Source organism: Mesoplodon mirus, assembly GCF_964341445.2.
Source record: "Mesoplodon mirus genome assembly, chromosome: 14".
In the NCBI taxonomy this organism is placed as follows: domain Eukaryota; kingdom Metazoa; phylum Chordata; class Mammalia; order Artiodactyla; family Ziphiidae; genus Mesoplodon; species Mesoplodon mirus.
In genome coordinates, this window is record NC_138990.1 from 3,540,049 (window position 1) to 3,561,841 (window position 21,793).

General features: G+C 32.8%; 1 protein-coding gene across 2 annotated transcripts; it reads right to left on the minus strand.

Moving 5' to 3' along the window:
• Positions 1-9,315: 9,315 nt before the first annotated feature.
• LRRTM4 (leucine rich repeat transmembrane neuronal 4) lies at positions 9,316-14,407 on the minus strand. Of its 2 annotated transcripts, XM_082642448.1 has the most exons (3): positions 14,139-14,407; positions 13,718-13,795; positions 9,316-11,889 (listed from the first exon to the last, which is right to left on the minus strand). In XM_082642448.1, the coding sequence occupies exons 2-3, from the start codon at positions 13,719-13,721 to the stop codon at positions 10,337-10,339; spliced, it is 1,557 nt and encodes a 518-aa protein (XP_082498574.1). In that variant the 5' UTR covers positions 13,722-13,795; positions 14,139-14,407; the 3' UTR covers positions 9,316-10,336. The 2 variants fall into 2 exon arrangements, with proteins under 2 accessions (XP_082498574.1, XP_082498573.1); XM_082642447.1 differs by having other exon boundaries at positions 13,718-14,407.
• Positions 14,408-21,793: the final 7,386 nt, after the last annotated feature.

Sequence of the window (21,793 nt, forward strand, 5' to 3'; positions counted from 1 at the left end):
TTAACGTTTTCATTCTTTTGGCTATGAATTGTATCTTCTAAGAATCTATCTAGATGAGCAAGCCATTGAAGAAATATTTATAACAGTGCAACAAAGCATCATAAAGTTTCAACAAAAAGGGAAGTGTAAGTAAAATATGACACTTTAGGGATGTAATTTCAAAAATAGTATTTTTAAAAGTGACTCTATTCATCACAAAATGTTAACTTTAAAGTAACAGTATACTTTATGTAATCTATGCTACAGTTTTCAATGCTAAATTAATTGTATAAACACCCACATACACATATATGTGCATATTATTAGATGTAAATGTAGCAGAATATTTAAAGTATTATCCCTGCATAGTGGGTTTTTTTGATAATTTCTTGCTTATTTTTATAAATAATCTCATATTTTCAACATTTCCTAAACAAAGCATTCATTTAAAATTAGAAAATAAAAAAAATAAGAACGTCAGGTTAATCCACAAAATCATACTTGTTCATATTTTAGAATAAGATTATCTCTTTGTTTACTATCAATAGAATAGTAATAGTTTGACAACATTAATAAAATAGTATATTTGCTTACATAATTGATGACCATGTTCCAGTAAATTCTCACTAAGGAACACAATGAGAAAGAGAATGGATGCTATATTTTTTCTAGGCCAATGATCCTTGCCAATCTTCATGTTTTGGAGGAAAACTGTATGCACATTCTCAAGGAAGGTGTTATGCCAAAATTAAAGGGGAAATAGTTGGAATATTTGTTTAAAATCATCTCTTATCCTCTAATCATATGAGAAAAGATAGATAGAACATAAGTGGATAGAGATCTCAAAGAATTATGAATTGCAAAAAGTCAGAATTTTATATTTACATTTTATATTATCTTTTCTTTTACATTTCTAGATTGGATTCTAAGCAGTAATTCTCAAAAACTAAAGAAAATCTGGTTAGAATACTGTGGACCATATTCCAAGATGATAAAATTGATTGACAACCTGGCAACTGGAGAGGGGAAAGAGATTGTAAAAAGTAAGTTCAGGGTTAATATCTCTCTTGTCACTCTTTACTGCAGGACAGAAATTACAGTGGGAACAGCTACCACTGAACTGGCAACCATAAATGCAATGTGAAAAATGAGATTCTTGGGTGACACAGGTCTAGTGCCAAGACAAGATGGGCATGGTTACCATATGGGACAGTAGAGTTAAAACGGTAATCAATGTAGTTTGATTCAAAAGAGACCTATGATGTTGTCTATTTAACTATGGTGTCCTTAGAAAAAAGTACAGGAGCAGTCTACTAAATTCTTACTCAGTCTGTATAAGTGGAAGACTGCTAGGTCAAGTGGACAGAAGTCTAACTTGAATCACAATACATTTACATACAGCTATTTACCAAGGTGACTGTGCATTGGGGAAAGTGAAGTAATCAGACTGCTGTGGATAACTGGGGACATCAACTCTGAAGGGACACTAATCCTGAAGATCCAAAATATCATTGTGGTCCCCTGGTCAGTGTAGAGGCTCATGAAATCAATGGAGTTTTGGTTCAGATCCATTTCACAGTGGGTCCAGTGCGTCTGTGACGCCATTATATGGTTATTTCCCTCATTCTAGAATACATAATTGGAAGAGACATTCATCAACTGGCAGAATTTCCAATTTGGAATAATTCTGCCTTTCCAATCACAAAGAAAACAACTTACTGTCTTTCTAGCAATGCTAGCATTTTTCTTTGTCTACAGCCTGCTTGTTTTTGTAAAGGACTTGTACCAGTGGTGCCCTCTATTTTACAGCACACAATAATAGTCCATGTGAAAATTTAAATGTATTTCATTTTAAGTATATCATAAATAATAGGAATTACTAACAATATATTTATGCAAAAATAAGAGCTCATATTATATTCAACCAAAATACTATTCACATCAAAACATTAAACATACGTGTGTGTGTATGTATATACATATACACTAGAGAAATATCCGGTTCTTAAAATCACATATTAACTTATTCAAAAAGACTACCCTACATATTACTTGAAAATTCCCACTTGTCATGCATAAACACTTTGGGGAAATTAAAACTGTCTCCATTTGATAAGAAAATGAGCTGAAGGGCAATACTTGATCAGATTGGAAACTTATAAGTTGTTTCTATAACCCATTTCTTCTTTAGAGTTAATACCAATAAAAGAATTGTAAATGCTGCTTTCTTTGAAACATGAAAAAAGTATTCAGCCAAGGAAGTATTTTACAAACCCTGAGGTATTATTTAAATATCAGTACGTCTGATACCCAAACTCAATTACAGCTCAGACAAGGGACTGAAAGTTCAGGTTTATTATTCACTTTACTAAAAATGTAACCACAACACTTGTTTCTACATCAGGGAGTATTATAACCATCATTATAACTAATAATAACAATGAAAGTAATACAGCCACATTGTATTTTGCATTTTTCAGTAGACAGTCGGGCTTATGGCTAGTAATCATTTATATTTACACTGAAGCTTTTTTTTTATGGAGGAGTTCAGAGTGGTTTCTGAATAGTAGCTCATTAATCATTTCAACAAGTTAGTTAGAAAGTTATTATCCGAGTTCAATAGATGGAAAAATTATATCACAGAAAAGTCAGATATATATTTACTTGTCCAGTATTACAGAAGTAAAACAAATCTCTGAGACCTCTTTTTCACCCCTTGATCTAACCACTGGATCAATGCAATTTTGGTCCATGATGTGGTTTGACTATCAACCTAAAGTACTTTGTAGCTGACCTCACCGCTATTACTTTTTCAGACCTATAAACACAGAAGAAAATAACAATATTTCATTTATGGAGACCGTACCAAAAAAGATTCAGACATAATTAACTTATATTTCTATTCTTTTCTTTTTTTTAGTCTTATTAGGAATATTTAACAATAGCTGGTCTCAATTTAAAATAATAAATATAGAATAGTGAAATGCATCATGATCAACTTTATGCTGAAACAAACAAGCAATATTTTTGAGGCTTCATTTGCACATAAATGCATTAATAGGAATCGGTTAAAGGAACCAAGAAATCAACTTTTAATAACTCCTAGCAGAGGAAATAATTTGATCTGCAGCAGAAAATGAAAAAAAAAGTTCAGTAAATGTGACTTGAGGGAGGAAGGAGGAATTGAAAAAGCAAGCATAGAATTTATACTCAAAGATTTTTTCTTGTTTGTTTGTTTTAATAAAATCAGTATAATTTTAATGATTTATCTGATGATATTTAATTTTAAAAGAAGGCAGCAAAACAGAAATCATTATCTTTTAAAATGAAAACATACAGTGAAGATGAATTAAGTAGTATTGACTTTCCAAAATAATTTCAAGAATTTTCCCTCTTTGTATCATTTGGTATTCCAAAATTAGTGCCTATATGGTTTTGCTCTAACATTAAAAATAACGTCAAAATGGAATCAATTCATAACATTATATACTTCTGTCTGGAATACATTTGCTTACTGAGATCCTAAGAAAACAGTGAATTTTCTTAAACAAATCCATCTATACTCATTTTAGCTTGTCTGTTTCAAATATTCAAATATATTATAAAACCTAATACACTTTTTAGTTTTTGTAATTCAATGAGATTTGAAGATCTTAACAACTGAAATAGTAGATAAAAATGATAATTATAAATTTGTTTAGGAAGTTTTGTTTTGATATTATAGTTACTCTTTCTTTACTTTAAACTTCTCTTTTAAAAATCAAAGTGACAAACATGTTTACTGTACCTTACTTTTTTCTACTAGAAGACTTTACATTTTTTTTAATAAAAGAAAAATCAAAAGAGATGACCCTTCTTGCTAGGTTTAATTATTACATCTTTACCCCTAATTCTAAAGTCTGAGAATTCAGTGAATTTATGAAAGACTGAAATAAAAGGAGAGAGAAGCTATATGGATGTCTAAAAATTCAGAAAACCATCATGATACATTGAGGCAATGAGAAAAGAAACATAAAGTTATTTTGATGCCATTAAATTTTTTTAATGTTTCCTCCAAATGTTTATATTTGAGGCAATTTATGGGGACTGGTCAAGTTAGTAAAGAATGGGGTTTATTCAAAACTATAATATATATTAATCTACTATCTGTTTGCAACATATATTTCAGTATTTCAGAAATATTTATGTGAGATATATGGGTGTTTAATTGTACATGGTTGTGTAAATGCAATTATATTTCAGTTACTTTTTTATGTATGTTTAAGAATACCATTTATATAATATTAAAAGATATCTCATTTCCAGGTACAGACAATAATGCTAAATATTATAATCTTATGTAGTTATGCACGTGTTTATTGTTTATCTGATATCAAGGCATCAATTTTATTCATTTTTTGTTGTTGTTGTTGTTTTTTCTTTTTTTAGTCAAGCTTGTTCATAATTTTTGGACATTATATTCTCTGAAAATTTTATATTCTCACCCTTACTTTAACCTTTTATTAATGTGTATTTGCTTTGCTGTCATTTCATTCTCAAACTTTACAAGTATTATAATGTGGAAGATTTGACTTAAAGTCAAATATCTTATTTTAAAGAACTCTAATTTCTCTTGGTGGTGGAAGCATTATTATTAAACCAGTTAGCAGGAGTATAAATCACATCCTTTTCACCTATAGAGCAGTTTCAAGCATACTAAATCAGTTTATTAAAAAGTCAGTGATTTTGATATCATAGGAAATACACTGCTTTTTCTCAACCTTCCTTAACTAACAGTTAACATTTTAATGGCTTATGGAGTGCATGAGAAAAATACCCTCACAATTTCTCTTTCATCTTAAGAATATTGAGATATTATTAAACTGACTCAATGAATGGTAGTTATTTGGGTAATATAAAAAGCAGTTTTAATTTTTACAACATATTCAGCATCTCTTTTATGCTTTTCACTGATCAAAAGACAGAGTAATTTTTCAAAACTTCAAAACTGGCGATATACAGGTTGCTAGTGTTTCACTTTGATTTAGTGATTCATGAAACTCTAGAGACGTGAAAATTCTGATGAGTCACCAAGTACCCAATGCTAATATTCCCAAGCAACTTCCAAAGCATAGAGCTATCTATAAATGTAATTATTGAGAAGTAGGATGACTAGATTTTACTGAATATAGAAAAGTCACAGGATGAAAAATTCTGGAATCATCTAAAGATTACTGGGGTGTGTCAAAAGCTATCCATTCCTAAGACCAGAGTCAGACTTCTCAACTTGGTGATTTAGAAAGCAACCAATTATTAAAAACTTGTTCATGAGATGCTAATACGAGCTAATTCTAGAAAAAGGAACTGAACCGTTTATTGTCAGTTTAAAACCTGTCCTAAGTTAGCCATGTTGGGCCTTCTTGGCAGCTGTCACTCTTCACCAGTACTATCTGAAAACTAATAAAAATTGTATTCATGAATGAAATTTAGTTGGATGAAATTTAGACTGTAGAATTTTAAAGTCATATTTTAAATGCTTTCAAAATAACTAGTTACTTGGAAGAATTTCGAAGACATATAAATGTGTGTGTGTGCTCATGTGTGTGTGTGTGTGTGTGTTATATATTTTGTCTTCAAGCATAAAGACATTGTATGGCTTTTCACCTGAGCATGACGCCTTTTAGTAACTCAAGAAGTTATCTCTCTCCTCATTGACAATGAATATAAATAGCTCAGTTTTTCCTCCACATCCCATCTTGCTCCTGTAGTCCTGGGAATGACTGCAAAGATTTTACAAAGTTGACTATTCTGAGGAATGATTTGAGTTGGGATATATTGCACTAGTTGAATTACACTCATTCAGTGATGGTTCACAGAGAAATGAAATGACTCACCCAAAGTCATAGCAAAAATGGTAATGTGTAGTATAAATTCTGATTTTTCAAAAAAGAACACTAGACTATCTAGACATAAGATACATATAATTTTAGAGAATATTGAACATTTATTTTTAAGAAGTATTTTCCTAAGTAACAAATTCCAGTAATCATGACCCAAGTTTTTATTATTAGTATTTCAAGTGTTCAAAATGGACAAAATATACTTATATTTTCCCTCTATTTCTGTATATGAGCACATACGCTTACTCACATAATACAAACACACACATATACATACACACACACACGTGCATAAATAGACTTCCTTTAAATACACAAAGTATAGTTTCAATTTTGTAACATTTTAATATGACAGAGTAGTAGTCAGCCACCAAAATTAACTTTGCTTTCTATAGCTTTATATTAGTAAAGTGTATTAAACTCAGTGATACTGGGCCTGCTTCACTTTGAATCCTCTTTGAATATATTATGATTTTTAGTTATTGGAAATTCATTCAGTATACTTCAAAGTGTCAATTTCTACAGTGTAGAAAGAAGTTAATATTCCCCTTTAAATCAGTAGTTTGGACATGACCTAATACCTTCAATGAATATAAATTGTTAGAAATGGTCTATACCACCCACTGCACAGCAGTGAAAGAAATAATATAAGCCCCAAATGACAACCAATTTATTTTTATTTTACTTGATTTTGAAGAGGGTAACCAAAATACTAAATATTTGAAAAATATGTACCTAAGGTCACCTGTATTCCCATTTCCCTAATGACAGTACTGTTAGCATTATGGGATCATTAAACTTTATATTTTAATTACTTCTCCTTTAAAACACTCTGAACGCAGGATCTCTTTAGAGACCACTTTCATTCATGTTAAGGTTTTACCAATTTCAATTTTTTTTTAATTCAAAAAGCAAACTCTCTTGGCTTATATTCACAATTACTAATTTTATAAAAGTCCTTGCTATTTTCAGCTGATAAAACATATCCTAGAAGAGCCAGGTATTCAAAATTTTGTTTTGTATAATCTTTAAGTAAAAATTTGGTATGCAAAATGAAGTAACTTTATAATTCTTATAATTTTTTATGAGATAAATCTATCCAAATTTTCACAGGCTATTTTCAAAAGTAAGTATTTGCAATTTTCTCTGTCAGTGGCACTAAGTTTTAGACAAAGCTGTATCCGTTTGGTTTTAAGTTCTCTTCTCTGAGCACATATTGAAAACAAATTAAATGATTCAGTTCAACCAAGCACACTGATCCACTCAAAGTATGACTGAAATGTATCTATCTATTGGAGTTGTGCCATATATCATATTAATTATTCATAGCTATCTACTCTATCCCTCTTTTATAGATATAAGAAAGTTTTACTGCCTAAATTATTACGATACTCTCTTTCAGATTATTATCATATAATGTGCACTTGGAACTTTAAAATTTTAAATTTATAAAGATCAGAGCCAAAATTATTTACTTTATAAATTGCATGCTAGATGTGTGTGGTGGCTCACAGACATTCTAAGGAAGACTGTTAATATTTTTATTTTCTTCTTAAAGGAAATAGACATAATGAATATTTTAACTATATTTAGATTATGATAATTGAAGGTAACATCAACTATATAAGTGAAATTTTCAATTGAATGCAATTTTTTTCAAGGCACTATCTTAGAAAATTAGCATTTGGTGCTAAGTTTTCTAGTTAAATATTTATGGCTTTATTGGGTAGAGTTTGATGTTTTGAATAAGAAACTTACTTCACAAAAATGTATTATAAATATATTAATGGTTCACTATTTTTCTAAGCTATTGGTACGTGAGGTCTCTCAAAACACCACCAGACCTAAACTCAGCATACATCCACTGTCCTAAAAAGTCATAAATTGGGCAACTCGATTGTCTCTTTTGGCTTCATTTTGTAGAGAAGTTTTCTCAACAAGAGAAATTTTACTCTGGGGTGACAAAGAAGTAAGGGAAAATTATTGTTTTCATAACAATTTCTAAGAATCTACTTTTCTTCATTTCTTACTTCCATCTGTAACTGTAATATACTGAACATTGATTACACTGACAAAAAGGAGGAGTGGCAGCTACACTTTGTTTCTGTGTATTTTTGTTTCAAAACAAGGTAATATTCATTTAAAGGTAGCTTTATTGGACCCCAAGCACTCAGAAGTGGAGTTAATGATCTCAGATGTATAGCCAACCATTTTCTACTTTTTAGGGCATGGAGAGTTTGGCTACTTCAGTAGGGCTACAATTTCAACTCAACAGCTTCATTATAACATTTAATTAATTTTTTTCATTAATTAACGCTGTAACACCACACCCAACCCCAACGATGTCACTGCAATTTCAGGACCATAAATATCACTCTACAGAACACATATAATATCAAAATATATTCTTAAACACTTTTTTACAGAATGAAATATGTTTTTATTTTGTTTCTATCATGGTACTGCCTATGGTCTTTAAAGGATAATCTCTGGAATTTAGGATCTCTGGAAAAGTTTTAGAACCACTTGTTCTGAATTGCTAGCTCTTTAGGAATATTTCTTGGTGATTCTTACAAATAAAAATCACCATTCTAATATAAATGTTAAGAGAAAATGAATGAATGGAACTGAATTTTCCTTTTATTTTTATATTACTAGTTTTTAAGAGGATCTCAAAATAGAAGACAAATCTAGAATAAAGCAGGATGAACTTGTTTTACTAATATTCACAAATATTATATAAATGTCAGCCTGCAATAGAAACATCAAGCCTTGTTAGACTTTTATATAAAATTTTTTATTCTCTTTAATTTTAAAGGGCAATCGCTTATACAGCTTTCTTTCAGGAATTTATTGTCTGGGATTAGTTTTCTTATTTTCAATCAAACACAAAGAGGAGAAAATGAACTCTGCGAAGAATAGCTCCATATTCCAAATTACACTGAGCTGGAGATTACTTCAGACTCAGTGCTTTGTCTGAAAACATTTTCATTAGCATCTGCATTTAGGATTATGGAAAGATTTGGGAATATATTATCAAAGAGCAGTTTATATCTTTCAACCCTTATAACTAGTATTAAAAAGGGCAAAGTCTTTAAATTGTCATTAAAACTTTCTTTCGAAAAAGTAATCATGTAAAATTGGATACTAAGATGACACAGAGCCAGAACTTTACCTCTCTTTACTAATTTGTTCTTGTAACAAGGCCTAGGCAGTCACAGTCTTTGCACTTTTTGATCAACTTTACCAAGTAAAGAATAATTTGCATCCAGTATTACTTATTAACAAGTTGGAAATCTGTGACCATTTTCCTACTCATAAACACATTCCTATATGTGACCTTTAAAATTAAATAATCAGACACTGATCCAAACTTATTCTCATGAAAATGAAAATAGTATAACATGAAATGCCTTCATTTGAGGTGATTGTTACAGAAAGGGAAAATACTCAGAACCCAAATCTCTCTCTTTTTATTTATAAATATTTGCATCACTTGGTTTTGGATTAGTTTAACAAGAATACACATTATGTCTTTGGGGATGACAGCAACACTGACAAACAGTCCCTGTTATGTTTGTCGTTATGTTATTGCTAAATCATCCACAACATCATGACCTGATTTTAGTTACCAGGGACAAAGCCAAAATGTAGAATTTAAGTTTCATTCTGATTACATACATATAAAGCCAGCACTTAAGAAAACCTTTGAAAAGTGATCTATGTCCAGTAATAAAAAAAAATAAAAACAAAAAAAATAAAAAGGAAAGGAAAGGAGGAAGGAAGAAAAGAAAGGAAGGGAGGGAGAAAGAGGGAAGGAAGGCAGGAAGGTCGGAAGGAAGGAAAGGAGGAAAAAACACATCTTTAAATGCCTTAATACAATTACACAATAGGCCTGACATTCTCTATGCTGGTATAATAACTAAATGGCAAGTAACACAGAAACAGTTATCCCTATGAGATCCCTGTTGCATGTTTTACTTAAAACTAAAAAATGTACAACAAAATCAACGCTTGGGTAAATTACTCTTTGGTTTAAGTCTTCATTACCTCCTGGAATTTTGGTAAAGTCACTTTGTTTTTAAATTAAGCTGGCCCCTCCTTCTTTACTTGATTACAAAAGTCAAACAACAAGAACCAGACATAAATTTTAGGATGAAAAGAGTTTTGTGTGTATGTGTGTTTGTAAGTCCAACCCCTGTATACAAACTGTTAAAAAACAGGTGTTTTAACATAGTGCTTTATTCCAACTTAATATCATCCTTGAATGAACTTCCTTCAAGTTTCAACCATTTAAGGAAAAAAAAAAAAGCAGTCAATTTCCTGGTGGTTGTAATTTAATTAAGTAACCTTTCACACTGAGCAAAACCCAAAAGCAAAAGGGTCATTACTCTTTCTAGAGATTAGATACACCTCTAGAGCTTCAAACATTTACCTCTCCTTTCCCACAGTAGAAACGCTTTTAGGAGGATCATGGTTCATACCTCACATTCCCTGGAGCCAGAGATGGTATATGTGCAGGGCCCAGATCCATTAACCGATATATCCATGGTCTCAGAGTTTGTAGGCTTGTAGTCCACATAATACTCCTGTAAAGGGGAATTCATTTGTCTTTCAGACTCTCTGGTCTTTTTCCGCCGCCTCTTCATAATAGAATGTTGCTGAAGTTGTTTCATGCTGGCTGGGTAGCGTTTCCAAGACACATAGATTACCAAGAGGATCATGGCCACCGAAAGAAAGAGAGCCACGCTCCCTGCAATAATTTTGTGAAATGAAACATGCTCATACTCTTGCTCTGTGCCAGGAATCTGAAACCCTGAGGAAGGACTTGGTGTTTCAAGGGTGGACTGGCTGGGGTCAGATTTTGACGTTGTCGGTTTAGGGATAATTAAAGGCTTCTGGGGAGTTTGGGGCACAAGCTGTGATTTTTCTGTGTTGACCACCTGGACTTCAGAACAGATATTATATGTTTCCACTGCATCACTAACCTTTTCACCTTGGATATGCTTAGGTCCTGCACATATCATGGTGCTTTCCTTATTTCCTTTAAAATTCTTTAGCCAATAAAATAGAGGACAAATGCTCCGACTGCATTCCCACATATTCCCAGACAAAGTGATGGATATTAATGATATCCACGCATTGACAGTTTCCTGTGAGATGTTGGTAAGCTTGTTGGAATCCAAATTCAATTTTTGCAAATTGGGCAAACATTTAAATGTGCCTGGCTCAATTCCTTGGATATCATTCCCTGATAAATCCAAGTTGTGTAAGGAACTCCAAGTCCATGTCAAGCCTTGGCTAATGGAGCGAATCCTGTTCCATTGTAAGTAAATTGAGCGGAGGTTGAAGAGACGTGGAAAATGAGCAAAGTTGATCTTGGAAAACTGATTGTGCTCCAAGTGGAGCTCTTTTAACTTCAACAGGCCAGCAAAAGCATTTCGAGACAAGCTTCGAAGACGATTATAACCCAAATCCAGAAAGTCAAGATTTCGACAGTCTTGAAAAACTCTGATGGGCACTGTCTTTAATGAGTTAGATCTCAAGTGCAAAATGATGAGTTTCCGAAGGCCTTTAAATTGTTCAGATTGCAATGTCTGAAGCTTATTGTAGGAGAGGTCCAGACTGCGGAGATTGGGAACCGGGTGAAATGTTTTATTGTGCAGATAGGTAATTTTGTTGGAGCTTAGAATTAATTCTTTCAGTCTACGGATCCCTTGAAATGCATCTTCATCCACTGAGCTAATGTAATTATGGTCAAGATAAAGCCATATAAGCTGGTTAAGGCTGGCAAACTGATTGGATTTGAGTTTCTGAATGCTGTTGAACCTTAATGATAAGCCTTGTGATCCTCCAGAAATGTTCTCAGGGATATCTGTGAAAGCATGAGACTCACAGTACACAATTTTGCCATCACATCTGCAGTTCTTTGGGCAAGCTTTCTGAGCCCCAGTGAGCATAACAAGCAGCAGTGTAGGGAGGAGCACTAGCACTACACGCATGCCTCTCAGCTGTGTAATTAAATGGAAACCTACAATATTAAAAGAAGACAAATGCACATTGTAAAGCTATTAATGTAAATCACCACCAGTTTACCAATATCAGGGGCATTTCATATAGTGTAGTAATGGGACAGTTGATTTAAGGACAATGTATTTGACACTTAAAGCTTTATGTTCTTCAGTGTTGCATGTTTGCTCTTTAGGTTTCATGCTTTCTTCCTTGATCTCCAAATCGCCACAGTGTCATAGAACTAACCACAGCTTCCTGAGTTTCAGGAGTTCATATGTGTATCAACACTGAAAAACACCGAGCCTATCTTATCACATAATGGCGACATTTAATAACATCAGTGTTTGGCTAGCCACTCTATTGAACACCAGTACCAAAAGGAAGAGTACTAAGTCTTCTGGTAATGGGAAAAGTGTATCTTAGTAAGCCCTGTACTTGTACATCTTTCTTAGTTGAGTAAAGACGCTGTGATTTGGCAAAGGAGCTTCAGTAAACTGTCAAGGTAACTCAAGTTCTCCTTGCTTGAAATTGCATCCTTATTGCATAATGAGATAACCATATAGGAGCTCTGAAAAAATGTCCCTGGGACCAGTATAAACAGCCCGTGAAGCATGGTATGAAGACTAGTAACAGCAGGAGGTACTCTCAATGTTTTAATAAGCATATATGCTCTCAACGTTCAGGAAGAGATTCCTACTGAGGCTCTCCTGCTCAGTGATCACCGGCTCAGTGTCCTAACTACTACTAACACAGAACACTCCAAAGTTATGATTATCAAATTCTTATTAAATATTTGCATAAAATACAAGATAATCTTGTGTAGCACTAGTTTTTTCCTGATATATTTAACACAGTTGATTTTGCAAATTTGGGGGATAAACAAGCAGAGAAACAGCATACTATTATTTCCCTCCTATCCCAACCTGTTCAAATTTCTCACTGACATTTTTTTTTCTCCCAAACCTCCATTAACTTTAGAAAACCTGCAAAGTTGCAATCTACTGGCACTTATACTGCATTTCCAAGTCATAGCATGTTAAAGGACTTCTTTCCTCTGTCAACAGTAGATTTATTATTTCTTAGCAGTGAGGGGGAAAAAAAAGTACCTTGTGCTGCATTTTCTTTATTAATCTTAAATATTCATGTTTTTAACCAAGAGGCAATCAGCCAAATCCCTAATTTAAAAAACAAAACAAACAAAAAAACTTCTCCTTTTACTCAGTTAAGATTTTTTTTTTAATTTGAAACCCGATCTTGCTCTCTGTCCTCTTGCCAGCTACAGACTCATTGAAATACATTCCAGCTCTCCCAGACAGGAAAAAGGGGTGGTGGTGGGGAGCCAGTTACACTTGAAAAAAATAAGACAGGCAAATGACTGCTGGAAATTTGGAAGCTGTGTTCAGGATACATCTTCAAAGATAAAACAAACCCTTGTGCGACCTCTGATAAAGTAATGACCCCACCCCTACACACACGCAGTAAAGTGTTAACAATCTTCCTGACAGCAACCAGAAATACAAGCATGGTTAATATTATCAAGAAATAGAAGGAAACATAACATTTATCTCACGCTCAATTCCCAAGCCAGGATACGCATTCGGAAGAGACAGTCTGAAAGATATTTCTCCAGTCTGTTTAAGTCCATGTTATGCATTTACAGTTTAAAAAAACGAGAAAAAGGAAAATGATCTAAAAATATAATAGCAACTATAGTGAGTCAACTGGCAAACTCCGAGGCTGCAGCTTTTTGCCTGTTTTCCCGTCTTTTATCAGCTAATGCCACGACTGAGAATGCGAAGCCAAGAGGATCAGCTTTACTAAGAAGGAAACAACAAAAGTTCACTTACCCATCCTTTGTCATCCAAAACGGTTCCCCCCTCTCAGCTTTCTTCTTGTTTGGTCTCACGTGTTGAAACCACCACCACCTTCATGATACAGCGCGGCTGTCATTCACACCATTCTGATCCTACATGTGAGCTAGTAGCCCCATACAAACTTCCCCAGAGGGGACAGAAAAAAAAAAAATCTATACATATAGGAAAAAAAAAATCAGCACGTAGTGGGATGGGGGGGCAAGGAGAAGGAAGCAGTTGGGGGTGGGGGAGGGCTTCTAGGCTCTGAGCATCATTGTGTAATTCACCAGAGACCCATCAGCAGTTATTGGCAAGCTGTGCAAAAGAGCTACAGCCCATCTCGAAGGTAACCAACTTCTCTGTAAAAAGAGAGGAAAAAAAAAAAAGAAAAAGAAAAAGAAAATCTTCAGAATACCTGGCATTCCTTATTGTGCTGGCTTTTGCCATTCCCAGATACAGCAAATCATCCTCTGGATTTTCAGTTCTTCAAGCAAGTAGGCCTCCTGTGCTGTATGAGACCCCAGTTTAAAAGCTATGCAGGCTAGGTTTATCCATTTAGCTGGTCAGGTTTAAAGTGTTTTGTAGCTGTGCTGAGAGGCAGGCCTTGTCTAATTCAGAAGGCTTTCCAGAGACTGATGTTGCTCAGAGCTTGTTGGTGCTAATGCTTGAGTTTGTGATACACTGAGTGCCCTCCGCTGGAGAAAACAGATTGCACATTAAAGACAGGAACAAGTGAGCCTGTCAGTGGTGTGCAGCCTTCCCTCTCTCAGAAAGGGAAATTAAAGGCACAGTATCACTCTTTTTTTTCCTCTGATAATATATGTTATGAAAGGTTTATGCCAAAGAGTTCCATTCAGTGATTTCAAATATTAAGTAAAATACTGCATCTCTAAATATTATTCAATTAGTAGTTTTTAAAGTTTCCTTGACCTGATTTTTTTCTACATATATCACAGGGGATATATGTTTTTTAACAACAGAAATAATTTCAGTTTTATTTTTGTTGATTTTGGTTTGTTTTATTTACAGAGTTTTAAGCAAACCACAAAGAGAAGCAGTCTTTTTTTAGTAGAATTATGTTTATTTTCATTCAATAGCTTCATTCAGCCTGTTCAATGTCCATATTTCCATTACTCTCTTGATGGGTCATATGGACAGAGTGCTCAACAGGTATAAACAGCCCAAACTGAACCTCGTTAGCCATACATGCAGAATTCTAATGCATTAGCCAAGAATTAATAGAGGCCTTTCCCTTGAGAATAAAGTCACACTCAAGGAAAAATGTCACTTTTAAAGATAGTTACATTACAAAAAATTTAGGTCTAACTTTTAAATTCTCAACTTTTGATAATAAAATATATTCTGCAATTTTGCACATTTATTGAGGGGTCTAGATCATTACTTTCAAAAGTGCACATTTGTGGCCTAAAACAGTCATCTTTAAATACTATATTACCAAATGTGCAGGTAACTAAGAGAGACAATGTTAGATAAGAGAATTCCTGCTTGACATCCTTATTTCAACCACTGTCTTTAAAACTCATTTACAGTTATTTATTTATTTATTTTATATATATATATATATATATATATATATATATATATATATATATTTTTTTTTTTTTTTTTTTTTTTTTTTTGCGGTATGTGGGCCTCTAACTGTTGTGGCCTCTTCTGTTGTGGAGCACAGGATCCGGACACGCAGGCTCAGTGGCCATGGCTCACGGGCCCAGCCTCTCCACGGCATGTGGGATCTTTCCAGACTGGGGCTCGAACCCGTGTCCCTTGAATCGGCAGGTGGACTCACAACAACTGCGCCACCAGGGAAGTCCTCATTTACATTTTAATGCAAGGTTTTTCCTATGCAAGTCAGTTATCATAATGGGCAATTCCAGAAAAACAGAAGCATGTGCGTTCTACATCATTGTTGTATTTCTCTGATTTTTGCAGAATATCCTCAGAATTAGAAGGGATAAAATGATATAATACCAAAAATATGTATTAATTTTAAATGACACACTTTCCTTAACTTGTACTAAACTTAAAAAAAAATGTATAACTCATTACCTCCATTTTGTTTCTCTTCTTATTTATTCCATAATCTTCTGGGAGATAACATTTTTTTGGAACAATCTAGAACAATGACCCAATACAATACAGAGACAGACTGCTAGATAAGTGTGCTAACCTAATTTAGCAGGTGTGGAAAGTATAACTGAAATTTACATAAGCATCTAGGATTACTGCGGATCATTGGAAAAGGATATTTTTAGAAACAGTCATTGATTTTAGATTGTCTACCAAAATATTAATAAGGGGGTTTATCATATGAATAATATATATCATTTAACTCAGATTTATGAGTAAGCAATATCAGGCAAATGCTTATTTACAAGGATTTCTCAAGGAAAAAATAAATCCTTTTCTCCTGAACTGATACCTAAATTTCTACTTTAGAAAATATACCTTTGGTTTAAGCCTTAATACTTATTAAATGCAAATGAACACCAAGAGAGATTAATGAAAAGTATATACCTTGCTAAGGAAATTAACATAAATGATACACATATAATTTGTTTATAGTATCGTGGTTTACATAGTAATAAAAAACCCACCTAAATATTCAACGATAGAGGATTAGTTCAGGAAAGTTAATATTTTCATGAATTAGAACACATACTGCCATTGACATTCAAATGGTTTGTATTTGCTGAGAGGGAATGAGGAGCACAATGTATAAAGCAAGAATAGGAGGGGCGGAGAACACAGGTACTAGAGGGTAATGATAGGGAGTCTATTTCTGTACATATTTTTATGTGCATGGGCACAAAATAAAGCAAATTTTAATAAAGCAAATTAATTTCAGGTGTACTTTATTTCATTGTTTATGATTTTTTTCATTTATTTGTATTTTCTATTTTTTTTAATATAATGAATATGTGGTACCTGAGATGTGTATATATGTATGTGTATGTTTGAATGAAAGACATGAGAACAGTTTTGATAGTAGATTGGAAAAATCTCATGATGTTACCCACATTTATGGTGTAATAACCAGCTAAAATTCAAATTTTGTTTGAAGTACTAAGATCTAATATAAATTTATTCCAAAGGAAATACTAGACCATACACAGAATTTATAAAGAATCTTGTCAAAAATCAGTAACAGTTCTCCTGAACATGCAATGAGGACATTAAAGGGTAGAGAGAGCTGAGAGTAACAAAGGATATCGTGTGGAATATTTCTTTGGAAAGAGCTGTCCCTGTATTACCACATGTGTATATGAATAAGACACACACACATAAACACACACACACACATACACACACACATCCCCTCACCCAAAAGAAGGTGGAGGGGATGTCAGCTCCTCAGCTTAATTGTAGTGCAAGGGGCTTCTTCAGGCAACTTGAAGAACTTGATATATCTTTCCCACAGTGAGCCCAGAACTATAGAATGGAATTTGGCTCCTGTCTGAGAAATCCAGAAGACAAAAAATGGGTTTGCCAAAACAAAGAAGAGTTAATTTAGTGTTGGTATTGGCTTTCACTTTCAGAGTTTGTCTAGATAAAAATATGAACAGGTGTTTTCCATGAAAGAGAGGTGGGTTATGAGACAGAGAGAGAGAGGGAGAAAGTTCAAGCCATTTTAAATCCTGGTGATACCCCCAACAGAATGAATCTGTGTAACTGCATTATCCAAACAACACACAGATAAACAAAAAACAAATAGGAACCAATCAAGTTTGGAAAGGTACCAGACATATGAAGAAAAAAAATGTGTCATCCTAGTCATGGGAATAATAGCCTCTTAATGAGTCTATCAAGGATCTATCAATGTGTCCGTGAGAAAGATAAATATTTTTGACCTCTGCTAGGCCCAGAGATCAAAAAAACACCTTTTTACAATTGTACCAGTCAACCAAAAATTTCCTGGGAAGGTCAAAAACAGCAATAAGTAAGTGTGGGAGGAGTTGAGCAGGAATGAGAGAAGCTGACTTCACTTCCTCGTTTTTCCTAGGTAGCAGATGGCCCATCTGCAACTGGTCCTCCAGGGGAACACGGGGGGAATGTTTAAGCTTTATATGAAATAAGAGGTATGAATTAATATGATGGACAATATTTTAATTTACTAAATTGAGACATTATGAACTAAGGATATAATAGGAATTTTTTTTACCTCAAAGAGAATTCAGTAACCTCCCTTTGATAATTTTAAATTGACCATGGTAGGAGTATTTACACAAAGGAAATCTGCAAAAGCTAAAATTTAAGGCATGATCTATTGTTTTGTTGAGTGTCTAGTATTAAGAAATTGATGGAGGAAATATTAGTATTACAGATTAATCTTAAAAGTGCACTGTATCTGTAGCCATTTAATTATAAATAGCACAAAAATTGAGGCATATCCTTCCAATATTTGAAAACTATTAGCTGATTGAGCAAAGAAATCACACATGCCATTGCCAAGTAAAATGCCAACATATGTCTATATTATTTCACTTTTGTCTTACTCATTAAAGTATCAGATGTATTCATGTTGGACATATGTCCCCCCCGACACACACACATGCACACACACATTGAAAATGTTTAGAAATAATTTACTCAGCAAGATACATTTTAATTATGTACATAATTCAGTTTCAACCTGAAGAGGAACATTGAATCACCTTTTTCAAAATGAATGACCTCTTCTCCATTTTCAGTTTACTTATTGTAATTTAATAGTACCTCATTTCTGATAGTAATGATAATTACTTACTTGTTAAAAATTTAAAGAAAAGTAGCATCTTATTATCTGTGTTCAGCTGAATTTAGGAATCGCAGGGTCCATACTTAAAGCCTTTAATCTCAGTGTGTAAATTATGATAATATTCACATTATTAATATAGACACAGCAAAAAATGTACTAAAATATAGATACATAAAAATGGACTATTTCTGTCTTATTAACCAGTGAACTAACATATCAAAAGAGAAAAATATATTGATAATCTATGATAGGATATTAATGAGTAGATAATTATAATGTAAAACATGATAAAATGGGGGTTGAGGTGTGTGGAAACTGGACATTATACCAATAAAAACTAAAATGAGAATATAATTTATAGATTATGATAAATGTTAGTAAATGATAAAGTCTGTTATGAAGCAGAATAATGGGTGATAATTTGCATTGGAGAATTGGGAAAGGAATCTTTAAAAATAATCTTTTAATGGGCTTTCAAGTAAAATACTCTCATACATTTGTGAGATAAATAAATTATCATAGTTTAGACTAAATGAATGAGAGGAGTGAACTAGGCAAAAATTAAGGACAACAGAGAAGAACACAACAGAGAAAACAATAAGAAGATAGTTTGGGAAGAGGTAAATGCTTGTCTTTGTTTGACTAAATAATGGGAAAAAACAAGCAAACAATAGAAACAGACTCACAGATAATTCAACAGTAGAGTTACCAGACACAGACTTAAAAATAATTGTTGTTACTATCTTAAAAAAAAAATACATCACAAGATGGGGGATTTTAGCAGTTCAATGAAATTTGTAAACAAGAATCAAATCAAAATTATAAAACTAAAAACAGAATGAAAGTTATTGAAATTAATAACTCTATAGATATATTTAAATGGAAATTGAGCAGAACAGAATGGAAAATTACATAGAGAACTAGATAAAACAATAGAACAGGAAATGTAGTTTAGGGACTTTCAAATATATATATATATATATATATATATATATTTACCATCACCCATAGAAAATAATATATTTTACTGAATTAAAAATATCCTTCATAAAGCAATATTTCTGTGATATATTTTATTTTTCTAAATTTTTGCTATATAATATACTGATTGTGTACTTAATTGACTTCTCTGTATATGGTTTAAACAACATTGACATGAACATACAAATATATAAGCTAAAGTTAAGGTAAGCTTAGTAGCCTTTTCAAAATTTCATAAATAGTTAACATTAGAGCTTTGAACAGAACTCAGTGTAGGTGCTATGACATTGTGTTTTTTACATAACATGAGCATTTTGTCTGTTATAGGAGTAGTGGCAATATTCATTGGAAGTTCCATTACCAAGGGTAACTTTGGCTCAATTAATTATTATTGTTTGTTTGTCTCCAAAGTCTGTTGTTTTTATACAATTTGAGGTGATATAAGAAACCACACCAAAAGAGTTGACAAATTCTTGTATGAAAATGCACAACTTAGCTTCAATGAAAATTTTAAGAAAATGAAAATACATCAAGACTTTGTTTCCATAGGATATTTAAACTGCTTACACTATAGATGGGGTAACAAGATATCAGAAATTCAGAAAATCAGATGGGAAAAAGTATAAAATATATATCCCTATTAGGAAAAGAAATAAAAGTTAAGCCACATATAGACTATCAGATATTATATTTTAAATTATATTTTCACATGTTTTTATGTATGTTGTAAAACCTGTATCTATAGTATAAATTGGAAAAATTATTTTTCATATACTTAGCAGTATCAAGATCCATAGAAACAAAAGTTACTAGCCTTTAACCTAATGTTTCCATTCTAAGATGTCTTAAAATAATAGAATACAATATTCAAACATATGCATTGCAATATTATTAGAAAGAAAAGGAAAAAAATAAGTCACAAAATAAACTTTAAAAAAAGAGAATATTTTATTGAACATGACAAATTAATCAATAAGATATTTTTACTCAATAAATATGAACGTAATTTTTATGATTAAAGTTAAATGGTTGGGCTTCCCTGGTGGTGCAGTGGTTGAGAGTCAGCCTGCCGATGCAGGGGACGCAGGTTCGTGCCCCGGTCCGGGAAGATCCCACATGCCGTGGAGCGCCTGGGGCCGTGAGCCATGGCCGCTGAGCCTGCACGTCCAGAGCCTGTGCTCCGCAACGGGAGAGGCCACAACAGTGAGAGGCCCGCATACCAAAAAAAAAAAAAAAAAAAAAAAAAAAAAAAAAAAAAAAAAAGTTAAATGGTATTTATCTTACTGATTACAACCATGCAAAAAAAGTCTATAAGACCCAAAAAAAGTGAAGGTAACACAGAAAAAAAAAAGAATTGATGAATTTATAACTTTTTGATAATTTCTCTATGGTTATAATTCTCTTCCTGCAATACATATGAATCAGAAGGATAGAAGATGGCTCCAGATGGGTGTTGATTTCACCCTAAATTATGACAAGTTAATTTCAGGTATCAGTCAAATTTCTGATTTTATTATTGAAAGATCTGGGATACTTTGTAAATGATTTTAAACTGTCTTTCCTGACTACAAAATCACATCCAATCAGACATCCATTGCAGGATACTGACTGATTAGAGTAGGTATTTTACAATCTAACAACCTTTTGTATCTGAACCATGCTGATAAATCTCTTTACCCTTTATGCTTATCTTCTATAAGGAAGGGGATGATAACATAAATTTGGAAAGTAGAGATATTTTGTAAGTTAAGTAAATAATGATAACAAAACATTTAAAGACCTATAAAATGTTTAGTTCTGCTGTAATATTTCCAGTAGAATTCATGCCTATATAGTTGGTAAAAATTATATTAAGTACTAGTGTTTATTATTTTCTGCACATTGTGCTGACATACCTAGCAACTAAATTTTGGTAATTTTCATCATATCGCTGTTGTTGATTTGGTTTTGTCCTTCTACAAAGTGTGTTTTATCATATCTTCCATAAACAAAATTTGATAATCATGCATGAGACAGTTATATTCATTGTCATCAAGTCAGTGTGCTCATATTTGTGTATGGTTCTCTGTGAAGTACTATACAGACACTTTTGAATGAAATAGCTCATCCAGATATTTTATATCAATTACTTCGTGAAGCTTTAAAAGACACCACCAATCAATAGTATTTTTCTTTCTGCCACACTGGTACATTTTTTCCAAATGAAAGCAAAATAGTATATTAGCAAGAACATGATTATTGAAGTAAAAAGGATTTGCATTCCAATGCAGCACTATTAGCTGTTCCTCTATGTATTGAGAACTTTTTGACTATGTACTGTATCGGTGAGCAAA